Source organism: Prunus persica, chromosome G4 (genome assembly GCF_000346465.2).
Source record: "Prunus persica cultivar Lovell chromosome G4, Prunus_persica_NCBIv2, whole genome shotgun sequence".
In the NCBI taxonomy this organism is placed as follows: Eukaryota; Viridiplantae; Streptophyta; class Magnoliopsida; order Rosales; family Rosaceae; genus Prunus; species Prunus persica.
In genome coordinates, this window is record NC_034012.1 from 4736319 (window position 1) to 4757518 (window position 21200).

Below are 21200 nucleotides of genomic sequence, written 5' to 3' on the forward strand. Positions count from 1 at the left end.
TCACCAGCAACAAGTCAATTGGTCAAGTCTTTGCCAGAGACTACCTGCAGTCTTTGTTAGTTCCTACCTACCGATTGTATTTGGGGGCTTCACAACACTTTGCAGTATTTGGGCTTCATGAGCAACACGAATTAATCTCGTTGGCAAGTCCATTATGTTATGATTTTCGGGGTTCAATGGTTGAGGCATTACCCTAAACTTGCTTCAATCTTTCATGTGTTACAAACGATCAGATTCAAGGCTGCCTGCTAGAGAAAGTCCACTCAATAAAATTTCAATGGCTTCAGCTGACTTTGGATTCTTTGCAAGCTAGACCATTAATCACCTGCACTGCGATTATTAGTTTTCAAATTAATTTGTTGAAAAAAAATTCTTGTTTGTCCAACAAAAAGTTGTGATCACTAACTAGCAAATAAGAACAAACTAATATAATCATCATATGACATTTCAATTTGCATGGTATCATACCTGCTAGTTGTACCAGAAGTTGTGGCAGTAGAACCACAATCATCTCTAACGTCAGCAACAGAAGCGTCTGAAGGTGGCCACGACAAGAGCAAAGTCTGATCTTCTGAACGCAAATCAACATTACTTCCCCATGGATGGTTTGCCACTATTCTCATTCCCTCTAGCTCCATAGCTACGTCTTTCATGGTCGGCCTTTCCTCCCCTTTTAACCTTAAACATCTTTTTGCAAGACGGGCCACATTTCTTACTGTCTCAATATTCGGTTTGTTGACTATGCGACAATCAAGAATACGTTCCAAGCGATCTTCTTCCATTGCACAAACAAACAGTCTTGCTAGACTTCTCTCTGCCTCAGGCCTATCATAAGAAATTGCCACTTTGCTTGTCAATAGCTCTACAAGGACAACTCCGAAGCTATAAACATCACTCTTCTCTGTTAGTTGGTTTGAGTGGAGATACTCAGGGTCTAAGTATCCAAGTGTCCCTTGCACCAAAGTTACTACTTGAGTTTGATGTACGAGGCAATTTTGGCTGATCTTAACATTAGGGTGAACAAAGCGTTATCCCAAAAGAACAAGTACTTGAAGCTGAGTCATAGCAGGAAGCTGAAAGCTGAGGAGTTGGATACAGTAATGAATGATGAAATGAAAGGTTGTTTGATGAACCATATGCGATGCGAACAGCACCATACTGAACTGGAGTTGGCATTCAACGAAGGATTCGACAAATTCCGAGCATTTACGGCAACTACTCATACAAGTTATGATTGGAACTATGTGTCCCCTGATGCTGTGAGAGAGATACTAGACGATGGGGGTGACATGAATGAGCATAAGCACGTCAAAGCTGCTCGGAAGAAGCCGACTGATACGACTAAGTGATTGCGGCTACCGCTGTTCAGTTGGTTGAGGGTAGGAATCAATACTGAAGCTCCAAAGTCTGACACTTTTGTCGTGTAATTGTCATCTAATAATATATTCATAGCTTTAACATCTCGGTTTATGATTTGCATGAAAGTGGATGAGTGTAAGTATGCTAGTGCTCCTGCAGTTTCTGCTGCAATCTTCAATCGCAATTCCCACACAAGCGATGATCCTCTGCTCCTCTCACCATGAATGTGCTCAAAAAGAGTGCCGTTGGTGATGAACTCATAAACTAGTAAAGGCACTTCTGACTCTAAACAACAACCTAATAGCCTCACCACATTTCTATGGTTGATTTGAGAAAGAACAACCAACTCATTAACAAACTGCTCGGTCTGGGTTGGGGCAGCAATTCTGGACTTTTTTATGGCAACCATTTTCTTATCTGGTAATATTCCTTTGTACACTATTCCATAAGATCCTTTCCCAAGGACTCTACTGTCGTGATAATTGTTTGTGGCTTTTTCCAGCTCTTCTGCAGTACAGATCCTGGTTGTCTCAACCACATGATGACTAGCAAGCTTATGTTGTAACAAGAAACCACCATTTTCTTCGAAGTACTTTTCTTTGAGCTTGATGTACTTTCGTTGCTTCATTCCCCAGCATAGGGACCATGCAGATCCGACGAGTAAAACCAACATGACACCTATAGCTGCCCATAAGTGTAACATAACAAGGTGTTGAATTTTTTATATATAATGGATTTCATTCATTTAATTTTCATTGTGGGCAGGGGGCAGGATGTTTAAATAGTACATACCTATAATAGTAACAATAATGAGATACATGGGAGTCGTACTCTTTGGCATGTGATTGCAACTTGTCCGTTTCATGCCGAAGAAACATGGAAGACAAGAGAAACTCCCAGGTAAGTTAACGCACCTTTCATCACTTTCGCAGGCCTCTGACTTGCACTCATCAATATCTGAAGGACATCACAAGATTATACCAATTAATTCATGATCACACATTAGTCTAAGTGGTAATTAATTGATTAAAATCCCAACATATATGTAACAATGTAGATGATTTGATGATCCGATCATCATGATCACCTTGGCAACCATCTGGGTGGTATGGGTTTCCTTGGTAACCTGGCAAGCACCAGCAAATGTAACCAGTAGACCAGCCATTGATATTGGGCCAACTGACGCACGTGCTATTTCCCTTGCATGCAAAATCCGTGCTGTTATTAGCTGAACTGCATGGGCCATGATCCCCAATTTCCCAATTGAGAACCAAAGGAAGGTGGCTAGTCTTGTTGAGTTGTTGCAAACTTATGTTGGGGGAGAATGTGAACTCGCCTTGTTCCACAAAGAAGCCATAGCTGCATGAGTATAAATGATTAGAGTACCATAGCTCCAATACCATCTCAAACGGGAACAATCCACTAGGGATGTAACTTGTAAGCTTGGCCACATCCGTCCCCAGACCAAGAGTCATTGTTGTTCTCAGCAGTGTCGTCGTTGCATAAGGCGAAAGAGTAGCCAGATGCATGTAAATGTCTTTCTTTGCCAGGGCCTCCGTGGCCTAGTTTTGGGCTACGGCGCCTACCTTCAAAACTTGCTGCAGTACCACATCTGACGGCGAAGAACTTGTTTTTTGTATCGGAGATGGTGAAGGAATCGGGCAAGTAGAGGGAACTGTTAGTCTGATATTCATCACTGTAGAAAAGAGATACTTTCATATATTTGCAATTCACGGGTACAGACTTTATATACAGGCATAGGAGGTAGCTAAATGGTTTACAACGGTAGTGTAGTAATTATATCAAACCTAAATGCTGTAATTACAATACATTAAAGCTATAATTAAGATACAATAACAATGTAACAGAAATATTCCTTGAATAGGCATAACTATGATTGAATGTCATGATTGTGGTGGTAACTCCCTAATAATCACCAATACACTTTCGGGCTATAGGCTGCAAATGTGCAACTTACCGTCAAGTGAGATGTTAGTAACCCTTAGAGAAGTGTGATTATCCATCATCAAATATGGGATTGGCCCTATTGAGGGTTCGGGTTGGCCAACATCTTTAAAATTAATATCGGTAGTGGTAGTAGGAGTAGCAGTACAATTGACAAAAAACTCGGGTCGGCCGTAACAACCTCTAGCCATGCCGAATGGATATGGGATTGTGATGTTGCCACAGTGGTCAGAGCAGCCAGGCAAGGCTTGAGGCAATAGGGCTTGATGATCACCTACTGCTGTTGTTGATGATGTACTAATAGCTAATACAAACACTAGCTCTAGAACTATTACTAGCAATGAGATCAGTCGCATAATTGGATTCCCATGTAAGGACTGAAAGCAAACCCCTTCCTCGTCTTGTTTTCGTTTTTGGGAGCAGAATTAAGAGAGTTGAGTTGCCTAGACAAATGAAAGAAAGTGAAGGGCTAAAAAATGAAGAATATTGCGGTAAGAGTGAGATCTTTCATGTCAAACCCACGATCAAACTAATGGCTGGATGTTTTTTTATTTATGGAAACTCCTAATTTATCTCAATCTTTCAATCAACTCATCTCCCATTTGACGAAAGAGTTTACCAATCCATTGCTTTGGTGCTAAGAATTACCATAATCATCTTTGGAATTTGAAGGAAAAGATTTTTACTAATTCTTAGGGGAAGAGATCTTTAGTAATTTAATCGAAAAGATACCACAATCAAAATGTAATCCCGTTTAGTATGGGTTTAATGTTTATTTCCCACTCCAAATTTGAAATGTAATACTCTTCCCTCCAAATCAATATGTAATCCCCTTTAGTATGGGTTTAGTGTTCATGCACTAAGGTAAACCACAGTTTCTAGTTCAGCCTTAACAATACAATAATTAACGTTGGGACTGTACCTTTGATTCCGACCAAATATATATATATATATAATCACTGTACATGTCCATAGTTTTCCTCTTCATGATCATAGTAATTAACAGTCAATGTGTGCAAAGTCAAGCAATGAGACAAAATCATTATGTACTTGTTTAACCGCCTATCACATGCATACCTTGTCATACTCATGGCGCCCGAACAACTCGTCAACCGATTTGAGACTTATCGTTCTCCTAATTAACCAATTACATACTCAAACAGTCTGGTTCACATTCCATATTTTTAGTAGCTCAACCATATCAGAATTTTACTTCTTTTTTTTTTGTAATATTCGTCCTTAGTTTTGGTTCATTCAAATCGCAGGTTATGTTTGATTTCTTCATACTATAAATTAGTTAATTAAACATATTCTACCCTTGTATTCGGGCTTTTATGCTTATTAGCCCTCAACATTACCCTCTCATTATAAAAGCTCATTCCCATTAGTTGTGATCTTTTCCTCTTCACAACAGTAGTGCAAAAGCAGCGGGAAAATCAACTTAACAAGAATCTCATTACATTAGGGTGGGGTTGATTTTCTTGCATATGGTTCTGGCAGTTATTACTACTTAGTTACAATATGCAGGAGGTTGATAACGCCCTTTATCAACATGAATAGCCTTCACAAGAATAAACAGTCACGTTCTTGGAGCTAAGTAACCAAAGAAAAAAATCAAACTCCACACATATAGTAGTTCCTGCAATACATCTATGTACGTTACTTCTATTCTAACCTTGGTTCATATACTTCCTACAATATTTACATCCATCACTGCATCACGTTTTAACTATCTCCCATCATTATATGACATTAACATTTGGATTTGCATACTGTCATGCCCATAAGTTGCACCAGTAGTACTAGAACCACAATCGCCTCTAACATCCACAGAATTCGTGTTTGAAGGTGACCCTAGCAAGTGCACAGTCTCTTCAGGACCGTAATTAGAACTTTCCAATGGATGCTTTGCCATTATTCTCATCCCCTCTAGCTCTGAGGCTACCTCTTTCATGGTAGGTCTTTCCTCCCCTTTTAAACTGACACATCTTTTTGCGAGATTCGCTACATTTTTTAGGGTCTCAATATTTCCTTCACTGAATAGGGTATCGTCCCAAATTCGGTTCAAGCCATCTTCCTCCATTGAACAAACAAAGAAGCTTGCCAGGTTTCTCTCTGACTCTGGCATGGCAAAAGAAAACGCTAATTTGCTTGTTAGTAGCTCCATCAGGACAACTCCAAAACTATAGACATCACTCTTTTGTGTTAGTCGGTTTGAATGGAGGTATTCAGGATCTAAGTATCCGCGTGTCCCTTGCACTAGAGTTGTTTCTTGAGTTTGATCCATAGGAACTAAGCGCGAAGCACCAAAATCCGACACTTTTGCCGTGTAATTGTCATCTAACAGTATATTCATTGATTTCACATCTCGATGTATGATTGGTGTAGAAGTAGAGGAGTGTAAGTATGCTAAAGCTCCTGCAGTTTCTGCGGCAATCTTCAATCTTAATTCCCATGAAAGTGATAACCCTTCGCTCTTTTTACCATGAATGTGATGAAAAAGAGTGTCATTGGTGATGTATTCATAAACTAGTAAAGGCACCGGTGTCTCTAAACAGCAACCTAGAAGCCTCACTACATTTCTATGATTGATTTGAGAAAGAACAATCACCTCATTTACAAACTGCTCTTTCTGAGCTGGAACGCCAACTTTTGACTTCTTTATGGCAACCACTTTGTTATCTGCAAATATTCCTTTGTAAACTATTCCATAACCCCCTTCACCAACAACTCTACTTTCATGGTAATTGTCTGTGGCCTTTTCAAGTGCTTCTGCTGCAAAAATTTTGGTTGTCTCCATGGAACTTCCTTGACTAGCAAGTTGTTGTTGTAACAATAAGCCACCATTTTCTTTAAAGTATTTTTCTTTGAGTTTCATGAGCCTTCTTCTATGCATTCCCCAATATATCCATGAAATTCCAATTAGTAAAACCAAGAGGCTTGCACTAGTGACACCTGCACATAATTGAAAATTGTCGTAAGTGTTTATGCAGGTCTAGTCATAAAAATAAAATTAGATAAAAAGAGTGAAAAGTATTAAATTATGGATGTTGTTTTTGTTGTCTACCTTGTGCTTTACTTTCTAGGATAAAATGCTTCTGAGAAAGTAATATGTTAAGACGAAATAAGATTACATGTATGACAATGAAGGATATTTATTCAGTTTAATTTGGGTCTTGTTAGTGAGATTAATCAATGTTTAGAATTGAGAAGGGGGAAACTTTTGGATATATTCTCATACGGGTGGATGTTGACATGTACATAAAAACATACCCAATGAAATAACAGCCAGGAGAATGATCTTCCATCGATTGCTGGGATTATGTTTTTTTTGGTCTGAGCTGGGATTGTGTTTGATGCAACTCTTTTGATTCATGCCGTCGTTTTTGTACCCTTCGGGACATTTACAAGAATAATCTCCAGGTAAATTTATGCACGTTCCAATACTGCAAGGGTTTGACTCCTTGCACTCATCAATATCTGAATAGTAAGGAAAACCAAATTTATCACAATTAACATCATGCAAAATTCCAATATTCTTTAGCTTTCCTGTAAAAACAACTAACACACACATTCACATGTTATTATAAGAGTATAATTATTCTCTTGTCTAATTTATATTGCCGGACAACTGTGAATTTAGGTCACATATTCGGGCATGAGCCTTATCAATGGTTCATATTCATAGTTTAACAAAGGGTTTGAACAGAGTCAGGCAAGTGAACACTATTAATTCATTAGACACATATCTATATATATTTTGTGTGTGTGTGTGTGTAGGCTATAGAGCTTACCTTGGCAACTATCTAGGAGGTACGGGTTCCCTCGATAACCTGACGAGCACTGGCAGATGTAAGCAGGCGGACCACCGATGGTCGTCCGTTCGACACACTTGGCATTTTCCTTGCATGGAAAGTTGTGGTTCTGTTGAGCTGCATGACATGACTCACCCTCAACTGCCCAATTCAGAACGGCTGGAAGCTGCCTTGAGTTGTTGAGTTCTTGAAAAGTTGTGTTGGGGTTGAATGAGAAGTTGCCTTGTTCCACAATGAAGGCATAGCTGCAAGGGTACTTAGCGTACCACGGATTATCAATCCCCGTTCGATTGCCGACAGTCAGGCTTTGAAGAAAAGTGGATATGTTTCGCAGTCCACCAGGGATGGAAGCTTGGGAACAGCCAATTCCAGAGCAAGAGTCTGGAAGTGCGTCGCCAAGAATATCATCACACATGGTGACGCTGTTGCCGACTTCGAACTTTTCTTTCTTTGGGCCTCCATCCCCTGAGCGCTCACCTAAAAAGGTTCCTATAGTGTCACAGCCTACTGTGGTGAAATTGTTTCGTGTATGGGACATGCAGTAAGGAGGAGGCAGCTCTAGCGAAGTAAAGATGTCCACTGTTTCCTCACCCGAATCATCATAACAATCCATGGCTACATCTAGCATTATTTGCAACTCGCCATCAGCCACAGAAAAGTTGGTAATCCTGTTCATACCGCCCATCCAGTAGGCTGACGGCGGTTGGGTGGATTGATCACAAGTGATGTTGAATTCTGGTCGGAGGTAACAGGCTTCACCCATGCCAAATGGATACGGAATTGTGAGGTTACCACAGTGGTAAGGGCAGTTAGGGTGGGCTGATTGAGGTCCTTCTGTTATTGCAGCTGCTTGTGCAATTAGCAATGAGAGTGGCATAAGCACCCCAAGTAAGCAGTAGTGGAAGGCCATTTTGTGTAACGTGTATTATATTGTTTGGGATACTTGGGAGTGAAGTAGGTGGTAACTAGGAGCCTCAACTATCTTTCGCCTTTATAGGCGAACTAGTCGTAATGAAGAGACTTGACAAATGAGAAAATTTGAAGTGTAATGGGTAATACAATCGGTGATAGGTAAGCTTTTCTACTGTTCGTTAATGTTTCTTGTTTCTGGCCTTGCTGAGTCTAAAACCACGGTGGGACTGGAGGGACCTCAGGTTTTTGTCTATTATTTGGGACCTAAATAATTGCATGGTAATTAATGGTCATTGCGTGCAAATGAGACTAAATCCGTATGTCCTTTGTTTAAGCACTACGACATACATGATAGTCCCACCATTTACAGCGATACCAGCGATGGTCATTGCGTGCAAATGAGACTAAATCCGTATGTCCTTTGTTTAAGCACTACGACATACATGATAGTCCCACCATTTACAGCGATACCAGCGATGCGCCAGTGCCTGGGGGGGGGGGGGGAATAGTAGTTTGTAATGTCAATGGGTGGAAACACCACAAGCCTTTTGCGAGAATACCCCTATTCACATAAATAGTAATAGCCCTTGCCTTCCTTTACCCTTTGCCATGGTAAATAGGTTGAAGTGTTGTACATGCCCAAACCGTGTCATTGTTGAAATTGGCAACAAATTGTGGACTTCAGCAGCAGCCGTTGTTGACTTTGTTGGCTCAAATTGCACCCATACAAGTGTGTCGGTGGTTTCTTTCATGATGCTGCACACTTGGTATAAAAAGAAAGTGTTTTTGCATTATTTTATGAGAAATGCTAACAACCTTCTCTCTAACCTGCCTTTTTGGATTTTCTCTTTTCTCTTTATGATAAGTGTTATTTTTCTTACACTTAAAACAATGTCAATAATACATCTCATAATTTCGTTTTTGTTTTCCAAGTTTACCCTTTAAAAATGTATTGGCTTTTATATTTCCTTCAATTTATTCAAATTTTGTTATAACTTCTTTATCACTTTGTTAAAAAATAAATAATTAAAAAAACATAATAAAAACGTCATATTTAAAATAAAAAAAATAAAGTTTATTTTATGACATTGTTATCATCTTTATTTTGTTTTTAATAAAACACGCGTTCTCTTTGGAAAAATTAATAATTAAAAAAAACTTCAGTTTTTATTTTCTCATTTAATTTTTAACAAGGTAGTAAGAAAGTTATAAAAAAAATTAGCTTGTTATTAAAAAAAAAATTAATACATTTAATAAGGGTAAACTTGGAAAATAAAAACTAGTTTGTGTGATGCATTAATGACATTATTTTTAGTGTAAGGCAAATGACACTTATCATGAGAAGAATGGAGAAGTCCAAAAGAAAAAGTTAGAGAGAATATTGCTAGCACTCCCCTTATTTTATTTGGTGGAGGGAAGAAACATTTGAAAGAAGAAATAATGGTTCTTTTGTCCAAAAGGAGGAAAAAAAAGCCATGTGAAGCAGCTGGAAAGGAGGAAAACGCGGGCTACTGATTTCACTTCCTCCACGGTAAGCAAGAGAGAGCACGGGTCCTTTTCCCCAAGTCCTTCAACAGACTTTGAGAGCTTTCCACACGGAGAGAAACACTAGAGAGCATCAATTTTTTATTATTATTTTAATTAGCTGCTGACTGACATCAGCATTATATCACTTACCCAGGCAGCCGTACAGGCTGTATTTGCTTGCCTCACACGCCTTGAGAGCTTTCCACACGGAGAGAAATACTAGAGAGCATCAATTTTTTTATTATTTTAATTGACTGTTGACATAATCCACGTCCTTTTTGCTTTGAAGTTCAGAACTTGGGCTGTTGTTTCCTCAAGTCTTTCAACAGGTTTGAGAGCTTTCCACACGAAGAGAAACACTAGAGAGCATCAAATTTTTATTTATTTATAAAGAAATTGGCTGTTAATGTCATAATAATAATGACATCAGCATTACATCACTTGCTCAGACAGCAACACGAGCTGAATTTGCATGTGGATTTGCCCTGGTTGGTGGGCCATAGGCCTTGCCCGCTGGAACAGTCACGTGGGCCTAGGCCCTCTCCTACTCGGGCTTCCCCTTGCCGCTGGAAGTGCTCTAAACTCCCTTTTGGCTACACGAGATTGAAAGGACCCGTCCCGAATTTTCTCAAAACCCGAGGCGAACCTTTTGGAATTCCTGACATCACCCCGATGCCAGATCCAATTACTAAAGACCGAGACTTTCTGCCGAAATTTCGGCAGAGTCTCCCCTATAAATTGGACATTTCCCAAAATTTATACCTGCATAAAAACGCATTTAATATTCCCAACTGGCAGCATGCACAATATAATTTCATGCAATTCACACAAATGGCCTTCGACCTTCCAATAATTCTTAACCAACTACCAAACATGCTAACAAAACAATTCATGCCTTAAACAAGGCAAACAATTCAAATCTAAATTATGACTAACATTTAGTCTGCGGCTGCGCCTAATAACCTTAGGCTGCCTACGTACCCTCCTTGAGGGATCAAGCCACACGTAGTTCTTCCATAAAACCCAATTCTACATTTGGGCGATACCTTATTTCATTTCTCTGTATTTCACATAATCTCCCCATATGCCGGTACAACCAACGCCACGTATAGGGCCTGTCAACACGCCGGATAACCTACGTCACGTGCGACCATGCCATACTATTATAATATCTCCCCATACGCCGGTACAACCAACGCCACGTTTGGGGTCTGTCCCAATTCCGGATAACCTACGCCACGCGAGACCTGCACATTATATCACATAACTCCCCATACGCCGGTACAACCAACGCCACGTATGGGGCCTGTCCCAACGCCGGATAACCTACGCCACGCGGGACCTCAATATCATATCACAAATCTCCTCATACGCCGGTACAACCAACGCCACGTATGGGGTCTGTCGACACGCCGAATAACCTACGCCACGCGGGACCTCAATATCATATCACAAATCTCCTCATACGCCGGTACAACCAACGCCACGTATGGGGTCTGTCGACACGCCGAATAACCTACGCCACGTGCAACCTCAACACAATATCACAATAGCTCCCCATACGCCGGTACAACCAACGCCACGTATGGGGCCTGTCTCAACGCCGGATAACCTACGCCACGTGAGACCTGAACATCATATTACGAATCTCCCCATACACCGGTACAACCAACGCCACGTATGGGGTCTGTCCCAACGCCGGATAACCTATGCCACGTGGGACCTAACTTTCACTTGGTGGTGCATGTAGTGAATCCAACATCCGGGAAGGTACCTAAAGTAGTGCGTATCGCACTCCAAACTGACATTCTAAACTCTGTTGTACCCTTGTACAACCATATATAATTATAATTATATAAATTAATTCTAATATTGTGTAACCCTCCACAATCATCTAGCATCCAATAATCCCCCCTAGAAAGGTGAGATTACTCCGGGAGACTCACGGTCAACCAAGGGTCAAACTACTCTAACCCTGGTCAACCGGACCTGCAGAACCCACGACTTCCAATTTCGGATCCGAAAGTCCCTATGGGTTCTACCAGGTATAGGACACATGTCCTGCAAGTTTGGTTCAGATCAGACGGTCGGATTTCTCACGATCGCATGATCTGACGGTTAATATAAAATATAAACTTTAAATTATTATTCGGAACATCCGGGGCTCCGATTCACGATCCGTGAATTCCTACACGATCCTAGAATTACCTAGATTAACATATAATAAATTTGGGACCATCCGACGGTCCCAACCTATCGAACCCGGATAACGCATACTATGCGATTATCCGTTCGATAGTCAAACGACGTCCGAATTGAGATCCGCGAAATTTTACACACTCGTGACAACCTAAGGATCTCATTGGAACACATCGCTACTTTTTCTACAGTGCCCACGTGCCGCCGCACGCACCGGCAGCGCGTGGGTGCCCAAAGCGATAACGCTTCGCCGGAAAATCTCAAAACCACGGCTCCAAACTCCTACCCTAGGTATAACACCCTATTTGGAGCCACTTTTGTTCTTGGACCTACCCCAAACAGTGGCCGGAAATGGCCGATCACGGCGGCCGAAGTTCGGCCGATTTTCAATTCGAAAATCGAGTGATCTAGAGATCGAATCGATCAAAACCCAACCAACAGGCAGCTAGAACAGCTCGAGAGGTTCAAGATCCATACCTGGGTTGACGGAAATGGTGGCCGGAGGAGGGAGATCGACGGCGTTAAAGTTCCGGCGACATCCGGGCGAAAATCGCCATTTTCCGGCGGCTGGAGCGGCTGCCGATGGCGGGGATGGGCTGGGTCGTGACGCCGAGGTCGAGCTGGTTCTTTTGACACCGGCCCCGTCCGCAGCCGCGGCCGGTGGCCGGAGTTACGAAGAGAGAGAGAGGAGAGGCCGACGGGAGAGAGAGAGAAGTCGTGGGAGAGAGAGAGAGAGAGAGAGAGAGAGAGAGAGAGAGAAACCAGATTTTATAAAAAAAAAATCTCATTTCGAAATATTTACGATTATGCCGCTGGGCTTGTTTTGAACATATCTCTCTCGTTACAACTCCGATTCGAGCCCACTACGTGTCTATGAACTCGTCTCAGTACGACCTATCCAAAAATACAAGTCGCGGTCCCAAACTCTCTCCGGTTAAAAATATGACTAAAATACCCTTAAATAATTAAATAATTAAATAAGGGTTAAATTTGGGGTCGGGTTGAGGAAGATTAACTCATTTCAAAGGTTGAATCTTCTCATTCGTTCCTTGTATTTGTGGGAGGTTTATTCCTCTGTTTGTTGGCAAGAACTTGTTTGTGTTCTTGGCTATTGTGTGTGATAGGTTATTGAGTGACTTGGGTGTATTTGGGATTTGGGCTGAGTTAAACTCTGTAATTGCTAGGATAGGTGAGAGGGTTAATCTCATTTGGTTGTAATCTCCTAACATCAACTATGTAGCAAATCACATATCCCCCAAGTTTCTATAAAAATTACTCAAACACAAAGGTATCTCCTAGCAACTAGCTAATGTTCCTTCAAATCTCTATAGTTAATGTTAATTTTCCTTCAAGCTTTTACAATTGATACAAAGAGAAAACCTTAATTTGAATAGGATATATCTGGTAGAATGTCACACCCGGAAGAAGTTTTCATATAGATAAAAATCAACAAGTCAATCAAGTAATGACATGATTAACATCTCAATTTGCATTCTGCCATACCTGCTAGTTGTACCAGTAGTAATTGTGGTACAAGGACCACAATCACCTCTAAAGTCATCATCGGAAGTGTTTGAAGGTGACCCCAGAGAAAGGGAAGTCTGATCTTCGGGACCCAAATCGTCATCAGCATTAGTTCCCCATGGATGATTTGCCATAATTCTCATTCCCTCAAGCTCTGTAGCTACCTCTCTCATTGTAGGCCTTTCCTCCCCTTTTAACTTTAGACACATTTTTGCGAGACGGGCCACATTTCTTACTGTCTCAATATTTCCTTCACTGACTATGTCACCATCAAGAATATGATTTAGGCGCTCTTCTTCTACTGCACAAACAAACATTCTTGCTAGGCTTCTCTCTGACTCAGGCCTATCGTACGAAAATGCCACTTTGCTTGTCAATAGTTCTGCTAGCACAACTCCAAAGCTATAAACATCACTCTTTTCTGTTAGTTGGTTCGATTGGAGATATGCAGGGTCTAAGTATCCAAGTGTTCCCTCCACGAAAGTTACAATTTCAGTTTGATCTAGGGGAATCAATACTGAAGCTCCAAAGTCTGACATTTTCGCCGTGTAATTTTCATCTAAAAGTATATTCATGGCTTTAAATCTCGGTGTATGATTTGCATATGAAAGTGGAGGAGTGTAAATATGCCAGCGCTCCTGCAGTTTCTGCAGCAATCTTCAGGAAAATTCTGTGGTGCCTCAGCTGTATCGGTACAGCCAGTTATCCAAGGGTCAGTATTGCATCTTAAAAATAAAGGGCTGAGATTGAATGACCTGAAGACTTGTTGAGCCCTTTGTTATTAAATATCACGTGACATACACGTGACTGAGAAAACAAGTGAAAAGCTTCAACGAACGTGCGGAAGCCCTGGCGTGCATTGGACCTGCTTATCTCTGCGATCGATCTCTCTCTCTTGGAAATCCAATCCTCATCTATGTCCCCAAATCAGAATCTGGGCGTCTCACTTCTGCCGACGCTGAGATGCAACAGTCATCGGACATCGCGTGCACTGGGAGCTGCTTCATCTTTGCAATATATCTCTCTTTCTCTCTCTCTCAAATCCAATCCTCATCTTTGTCCCCAAGTTGGAATCTGATGCATCTCCTCTCTGCCGACACTGCGATGCAAGAACCATCGGAGAGGAGACAGAGTGGGGTGATTCAGTCGAGTTCGATGGGGGTGGTGTGAAAGGCCTTTATTTGGGTAGAAATTCAACGACTTAGTATTGAATCTGGAGTGAGGATGTCTGTGTTGCAGAGCCTTTGATGGGAGAAAAAATTCAACGCCTTGGATTGAATCTTGGTGATTTTTTTTCCCTCTTTTAATAATTTTTAATATTTTAATATTTTAATATTTTCTCTTAATTTCATCACAGCATCAGACCCACTGTGATCCTTTCTCCATCAAACCCATGTAATTTTCGTTTTATGGAGGATTTGTTTTCTTCCATGTATGAGGTTATGGATTTGTGCTTCAAAATAAGGTATGAAATTTTGAACAATCAGGTTGTTGATTTTCTTTAAAGTCTTGGATTCTTGAATTTTCTTCCTACTTTTTTTTTTTTTTTTTTTTCAATTTGAGATTTGTTTTATTACTCAAGAACTCTGGTCATGATGAATCCAATTGGAGTTTTCGGGCTTGTTAGTGGAGAACTGAGGTTGGCATCAAAAGAGAAAGATGAGTTCTTTAACTAAGAAACCTCATAACTGGTTTTGGTTTTGGCTATATTATTTCTTATGTGCAATTGCATATAGTTTTTGTGCAATTGCATACAGTTTATGCAATTTTTGACCCCCTGTATGCAATTAGCGACAGTGTGATGTTTAAAGAAACGTTTGACTTGAATGCTATGTCATTGAGTTATTTACCCATTAACAATCTAGTAACAATTGAGGTTTCGTTCGTTGAGTATGTTGCGTTCATTTGATAAATTTAAATGTTGGTATGTTCGGTAAGAAAAAATAAGAGTTCACGAGAAAGAAGAAGACATGATATATATATATATATATAATTTTTTTTTTAGGTGAAGTGTCTTGGGTTGCCATTACCATTTCAAAGATGGTATTGCTAAATCTGTAAGTGTATGGTTTAAATGTGATGTTCATGATTGATATTGGTTGTTGTGATTGCCGTAATTGCTATATATTGGTTGCTCTGGCTAAGGAGTCAGGAAAAGAGCAGTTAAGACAAGTGCATTTTTGTTACACTGAAATATGTGTTTTGAGATACCATCACAGTGTTTGAATAATCTCTCTCTACCTCCCTCTCATTTGCAGAAAGGGGTATGCTCACTTGGACTTTTCATGCATACTTGGTGAGATTCTCACCTTCTTCTGAGAGCCTAATATTTAGGGGCTAACATTTGTGTACTCTACAAGTTATAAATTGAGCTAAACGTATTACAAAATATTTTAGGTGAAGTGTTTTCTTTGTTTATGTTTCTTTTTTGAGATCTTATTTCTTATTTATGTGACATGTAGTCTTGGTTAGAGAAAATAGATGATATCACATATAATTTTCTATAGCTTTTAGGTAGTAGTAGATTATCCGTATTGTCATGCAAATGAACACACACACAAAAGAGGCCCTCTAGCCAAAAAGAGGAAATTTGGTGATCTTTGCATACGTTATAAGAGTGTGAGCCAATGAGCCTTCTAGTAAAAACGAAAGAAGTTAAAAACCAAAAAAAGGGCGGAAGGCAATTGCATATTGTAAACTAATAATTGCAAATAGACGTTACGAAATTGCGTATATATATATATATGCAATTGCATATTGTAAAATGAGATTGCACATAGATGCTACGAGATTGCATACAGGCATATGCATATGGATACTATAAATTGAGAATTGCACACGTGCTATCAAATATGCGATATATGCCCACAAAAACCATTAACATGGTTAAATTGTTGATTTAGTCCTTGAACTTGTATCCAATTTTCAATTTATCGCATGACCTTTTTTTTCATAATATTACGGATATGAACTTTCTTTATCACCAATGTCTCCCCTGCCGTTAAATTCCCTAACATTTCGTCCAATCTGTCATTAAATATGAGGGCACATTGATCATTTCATACGTTAAACATAATTGAATTATGTAAAATTAAATAATATGAAAGGATATTAAATATATGCCTTAAAGCCAAACATGTGATATTGCGTTCTTTTTTGGATATTTCACCATCATTTATGGGCAAAATCATTGTTTGCATCTATGTTATTTAGTCTACAATCATAATAGCACAACAATCCTTGGAATATGATTCGTATGTGGGCTAAGCAATGAGATTGGATATAAGAAGACTTCTCATATTTCCACTTCACTTCGTGGTCATATATTATCAATTGGGCATTGATCATAATCGAAAAGGTCCAATTTTCTTTTTCGTCAATTCAATGTGACTCAATCAATCGACCATTAAGTAATAATTTTTGTTGAAAGCTTTTAAATTTATATTTGTACCAACAATCATATGTTTGATTTTATTGAATTTTTTTTTAATTAACAATATAGGAATAATTGGAGATAATCAACAAAGTTCAATTTTATTCTCAATACTTCATTGGGTTAAATTAGTAGTAAATCATGAAAGTTATATTCAGTAATTTATGCCCAACAAACCTACCTAAAGAACGCTAAGCGACTCGTTCGTCGGGTAAATAATGTTGTTCGTTGACCAAATTACCCAACGAACTCCTTGATTTACTCAATAAAAAAGGTATTTTACTTCGAAGACGCAAGGGGAGCGCTCGGTGAGTAAAGCTAGTCGTTCCCTGAGAAATTGGACTAACTAAAATATTTTATCAAACAAACGGAGTGTTTGTTCTAGTGAACGCAAGGGTTGCGTTCGTTCAGTAAAGTTATCTGTTCCCCGTAAAATTGGCCAAACCAACTTACTTTTTCAAACAAATGGGGAGTTTGTTCAAACGAACGTAAGGGTTTGCTTTCGTTCAAAAATACTCGACGTTCTGCCGAAAAAGAAGGCCAACATAGCTAATTTTTTAAACCAACAGGGTATTTGTTCAAACGAACGCAATACGTGCGTTCCTTAAAAAAAGTTACCCGTTCGCCGAAAACATGCCCCAACCACCTTACGTTTTCAAACAAACGGGGTATTTTTTCACACCAACGCAACATGTGCGTTCGTTGAGGAAAGTTTTTTGTTCGCCGAAAAAATATATCCAACCAACTTACTTTTTCAAACAAACGGGCTATTTGTTCACGTAAACGCATGGGTTGCGTTCATTGAGTAAAGTTGCTCGTTCTTCTAAAAAATGGGCCAAACTAACTTACTTTTTCAAACAAACGGGCTATTTGTTCACGTAAACGCATCGGTTGCGTTCGTTGAGTAAAGTTACCCGTTCCCCAAAAAAATGGGCCAAACTAACTTACTTTTTTAAACAAACGGGCTATTTGTTCATGCGAACGCAGGGGTTGTGTTCGTTGAGTAAAGTTATCCGTTCCCTTGAAAAATGGGCCCAACTAACTTACTTTTTCAAACAAACAGGCTATTTGTTCATACGAACGCAGGGGTTGCGTTCATTGAGTAAAGTTGCCCGTTCCCCAGAAAAATGGGCCAAACTAACTTACTTTTTCAAACAAACGGGCTATTTGTTCACATAAACGCAGGGCTTGCGTTCGTTGAGTAAAGTTGCTCGTTCCCCGAAAAAATGGGCCCAACTAACTTACTTTTTCAAACAAACGGGCTATTTGTTCATGCGAACGCAATGGGTTGCGTTCGTTGAGTAAAGTTGTCCGTTCTTCCGAAAAATGGGCCCAACTAACTTACTTTTTCAAGAAAACAGGCTATTTGTTCACGCGAATGCAGGGGTTGTGTTCGTTGAGTAAAGTTCCCCGTTCCCTGAAAAAATGGCCAAACTAACTTACTTTTTCAAACAAACGGGCTATTTGTTCATGTAAACGCAAGGATTGCGTTCGTTGAGTAAAGTTGCTCGTTCTTCTGAAAAATTGGCTCAACTAACTTACTTTTTCAAACAAACAGGCTTTTTGTTCACGCGAACGCGATGGGTTGCGTTCGTGGAGTAAAGTTGCCCGTTTCTTGAAAAAATGGGCCCAACTAACTTACTTTTTCAAACAAACGGGCGATTTGTTTACGCGAACGCTGGGGTTGCATTCATTGAGTAAAGTTGCCCGTTCCTCGGAAAAATGGGCCAAATGAACGTACTTTTTCAAACAAACGGGATATTTATTCATGCAAACGCAAGAAGTGCGTTCGTTGGGTAAAGTTGCCCGTTCCCCGGAAAAATGGACCCTACTAAATTTCTTTTTTAAACAAACACACTATTTTTTCACGCGAACGCAAAGGTTGCGTTTGTTGAGTACATTGTGTTCATTTGATAAAGTTAAATGTTGGTATGTTCGGTAAGAAAAAAAATAATTCATGAGAAAGAAGAAGACATGATTTTTTTTATTTTTTATGTTGTTTTTTTTTGTTTTGAGTTGAAGAAATTATTATTATTATTTTAAAGAAAAAGCGTATGGGTGTGATATATAGTATTGTTAATTTAATTGGATCTTGCCCCTGATATTTTTCAGGTGCTTCTTTTTTAAAACTATTTAAAATGTGGTTCTTAAAATTTTTCATGTAAGCCTTGTACCAAGGGATATGCACTAGAAACCAACTCCACTAAATAAATTTTTGTGTCAATTTGTTGCACGTTGGAGTATATATACAGTTGTTATAATAATAATATAAATTATGTAAAATAAAAATTTTTAGGGGGTCCTCAAAAATCAGGGGCCCTGTGCATTGGCGCCACTTGCACTATTTCAGGGCCGCCCTTTTCTACTAGTTGGGTTAATCTTAACTATCTCATATATGGGAAGATAGTAGAGAGCTCAAGAGAGACCTATGTGCACCATGTTCAAACATGGCTTACAAACTGCTCGGGTTACGTAACTTGGTATGACTATTGTATGAATCTAGATGGTTGTTCCTCATTGTTGGAACCTCATTGGAGCTCTTCATTTATGTAGATGGACACTTATCTAAATTGTAATTCAATGTTAAAACAAACTATGGATTTATGCATGGTTTATTCATTCTAATCAACATTTTATTTTCAAACTTTTCATTAACACACATTACATACCACTTATATTTCATCATATGTATATCTTATTATTAGTAAATTTTGAGTTTTATTTGTTCAATACATTCATTGATAATGTACATAACATTAATGAAAGTTTTATACCAAAATTATGTGTTTCAATACCTATATCTGTCTTCTTCTTTTTTCCGATACCTAAGACGATAATAATATATCCCCCGAAATATCCGTAAATTGGAGGCCCTATATTATTTACATGGTTGATATTTTAATCCTTGGCCCACTCGAACCTTCCAAGGCAGAACCATATGTAGCCTTCTCTTTAAGGTTTAATTTCCTCCATTTATTAGCAATCTCTTCTTGTACCTGGAAAAAAAAATCTCATTAAAAGAGCCTTTTTAATAAAATAATTAATAAACTAACCCAATCCATTGCCATCTCTCACCTTATTGTCCAACTTTGCATTTGCCACTTTCCCCATTTTATGTCTTTCTTTTTTTTCTTTTTTTTTTGTAAATCATTTATTTTTAATCAAAAAACCATCATAATATTAAGCAACTACATTTCCGATTTTTAGATGTACGTGTAACTTACATGAAATTAAAAAATGCATCTCGGCCAACTCTTGATTGTTGCACATTACTGTCGACTTTGCTCTTTCCTTTTGTTGATCCCCTTTTTTGAGCTTCCATAACTTGCACAAATCAAGTACAAAACACTATCATGCAATTGTCTCTAGCGCCGAGAATTTGAATACTAATCCAAAGCCTAATACCCCCTAAACCCCGTAAACACCACAACATCACATTGCTTAATTAAAAAAATACGGCGACCTGGATTTGCATACAGTTGCTTAGTAATTGCATATACTGATATGCAATTGCTCGATACTACTTGCAAGTGCATCAGCCCTCGATTATTACATTGCACAGATAATGCACACAACCCACCCATGCATTTCTCTATTGGGTCAGGATTCTTACTCATTTCAAATCCCAATACAAATCTTAACCAATCCTCACATTACACTTTCGGAACACTTTAATCCCCATAACAAATTATTCTAAAGCACAGTCAAACCTACCTACCTACCACGAAATCACCTGAGTTGCATAATTTGAAACAAAAACTATATACTGTCATTGCATTCAATGACTTGGATTTGCATACAGGCTATTAGTAATTGCATATAGAGATATGCAATTGCATATTGAGCTATGCAATTGCATATTGAGCTATGCAATTCCACGAACATTACAACTATGAATGTGAGATACGTGCATACTTTGGAAAAAAAAACTATATACTCTAATTGCATTCAATGACTTGGATTTGCATACACGCTATTAGTAATTGCATACAGAGATATGCAATTGCATGAACATTACAACTATCAATGTCAGATACCCACTTCACCTCACGCCACTTTCAGAATCACAAACCCACCACAATTAAATCATACACAATCAGAGGCCTCATGGGTATTTATATATACAATCAGATCAAGAGGCACTATAACAACCCAGCAGAAATGCAGAGTGGGAAAAGAAATACAAATTTTGAATCATTAATTTCTGGAATTGTTCAATGAAAAAACTGAAACAACAATTCAAAATCACTAGAAGAATAAATTAAATAGAACCATCAATTACACATAACGAAAATCAACACACGAACTTACCGAGATGGAGGAAGCAGCTGGAGAAGACGAAGTGGGTTTCTGGGTTTTGGCTGAAATCTGCTCCTCAGATGGAGAAGACGAAGTGGGGGGAGCTTCTTCAGGCTGTAGGAAGCTGTGCAGCTATGAATTCACCGAAATAGAGCTGGAGCTGTGGC

The 21200-nt window shown here is 39.1% G+C and overlaps 1 protein-coding gene and 1 long non-coding RNA gene across 2 annotated transcripts; both read right to left on the minus strand.

Moving 5' to 3' along the window:
- Nucleotides 402-8049, minus strand: LOC18779596 (wall-associated receptor kinase 3). Its single transcript, XM_020561660.1, has 8 exons — nucleotides 7119-8049; nucleotides 6661-6804; nucleotides 5055-6294; nucleotides 2825-3055; nucleotides 2447-2718; nucleotides 2152-2316; nucleotides 1360-2043; nucleotides 402-970 (listed from the first exon to the last, which is right to left on the minus strand). The coding sequence occupies exons 1-8, from the start codon at nucleotides 8047-8049 to the stop codon at nucleotides 402-404; spliced, it is 4236 nt and encodes a 1411-aa protein (XP_020417249.1).
- On the minus strand, nucleotides 19477-20019 carry LOC109948414. The gene is made up of 2 exons (XR_002271033.1): nucleotides 19959-20019; nucleotides 19477-19730 (listed from the first exon to the last, which is right to left on the minus strand). It is a non-coding gene; the product is annotated as an uncharacterized LOC109948414 (long non-coding RNA).

What these genes read in the sequence shown, in the direction of transcription:
- LOC18779596 (XM_020561660.1), bottom strand. Translation starts at nt 8,049, where the DNA reads ATGGCCTTCCACTACTGCTTACTTGGGGTGCTTATGCCACTCTCATTG. An exon ending in TCATATAATGATGGGAGATA is followed by an intron (nt 3,056 to 5,054) that starts GTTAAAACGTGA and finishes TCTTTTCTACAG; the next exon opens with TGATGAATATCAGACTAACA. An exon ending in GAGAACAACAATGACTCTTG is followed by an intron (nt 2,719 to 2,824) that starts GTCTGGGGACGG and finishes ATACTCATGCAG; the next exon opens with CTATGGCTTCTTTGTGGAAC.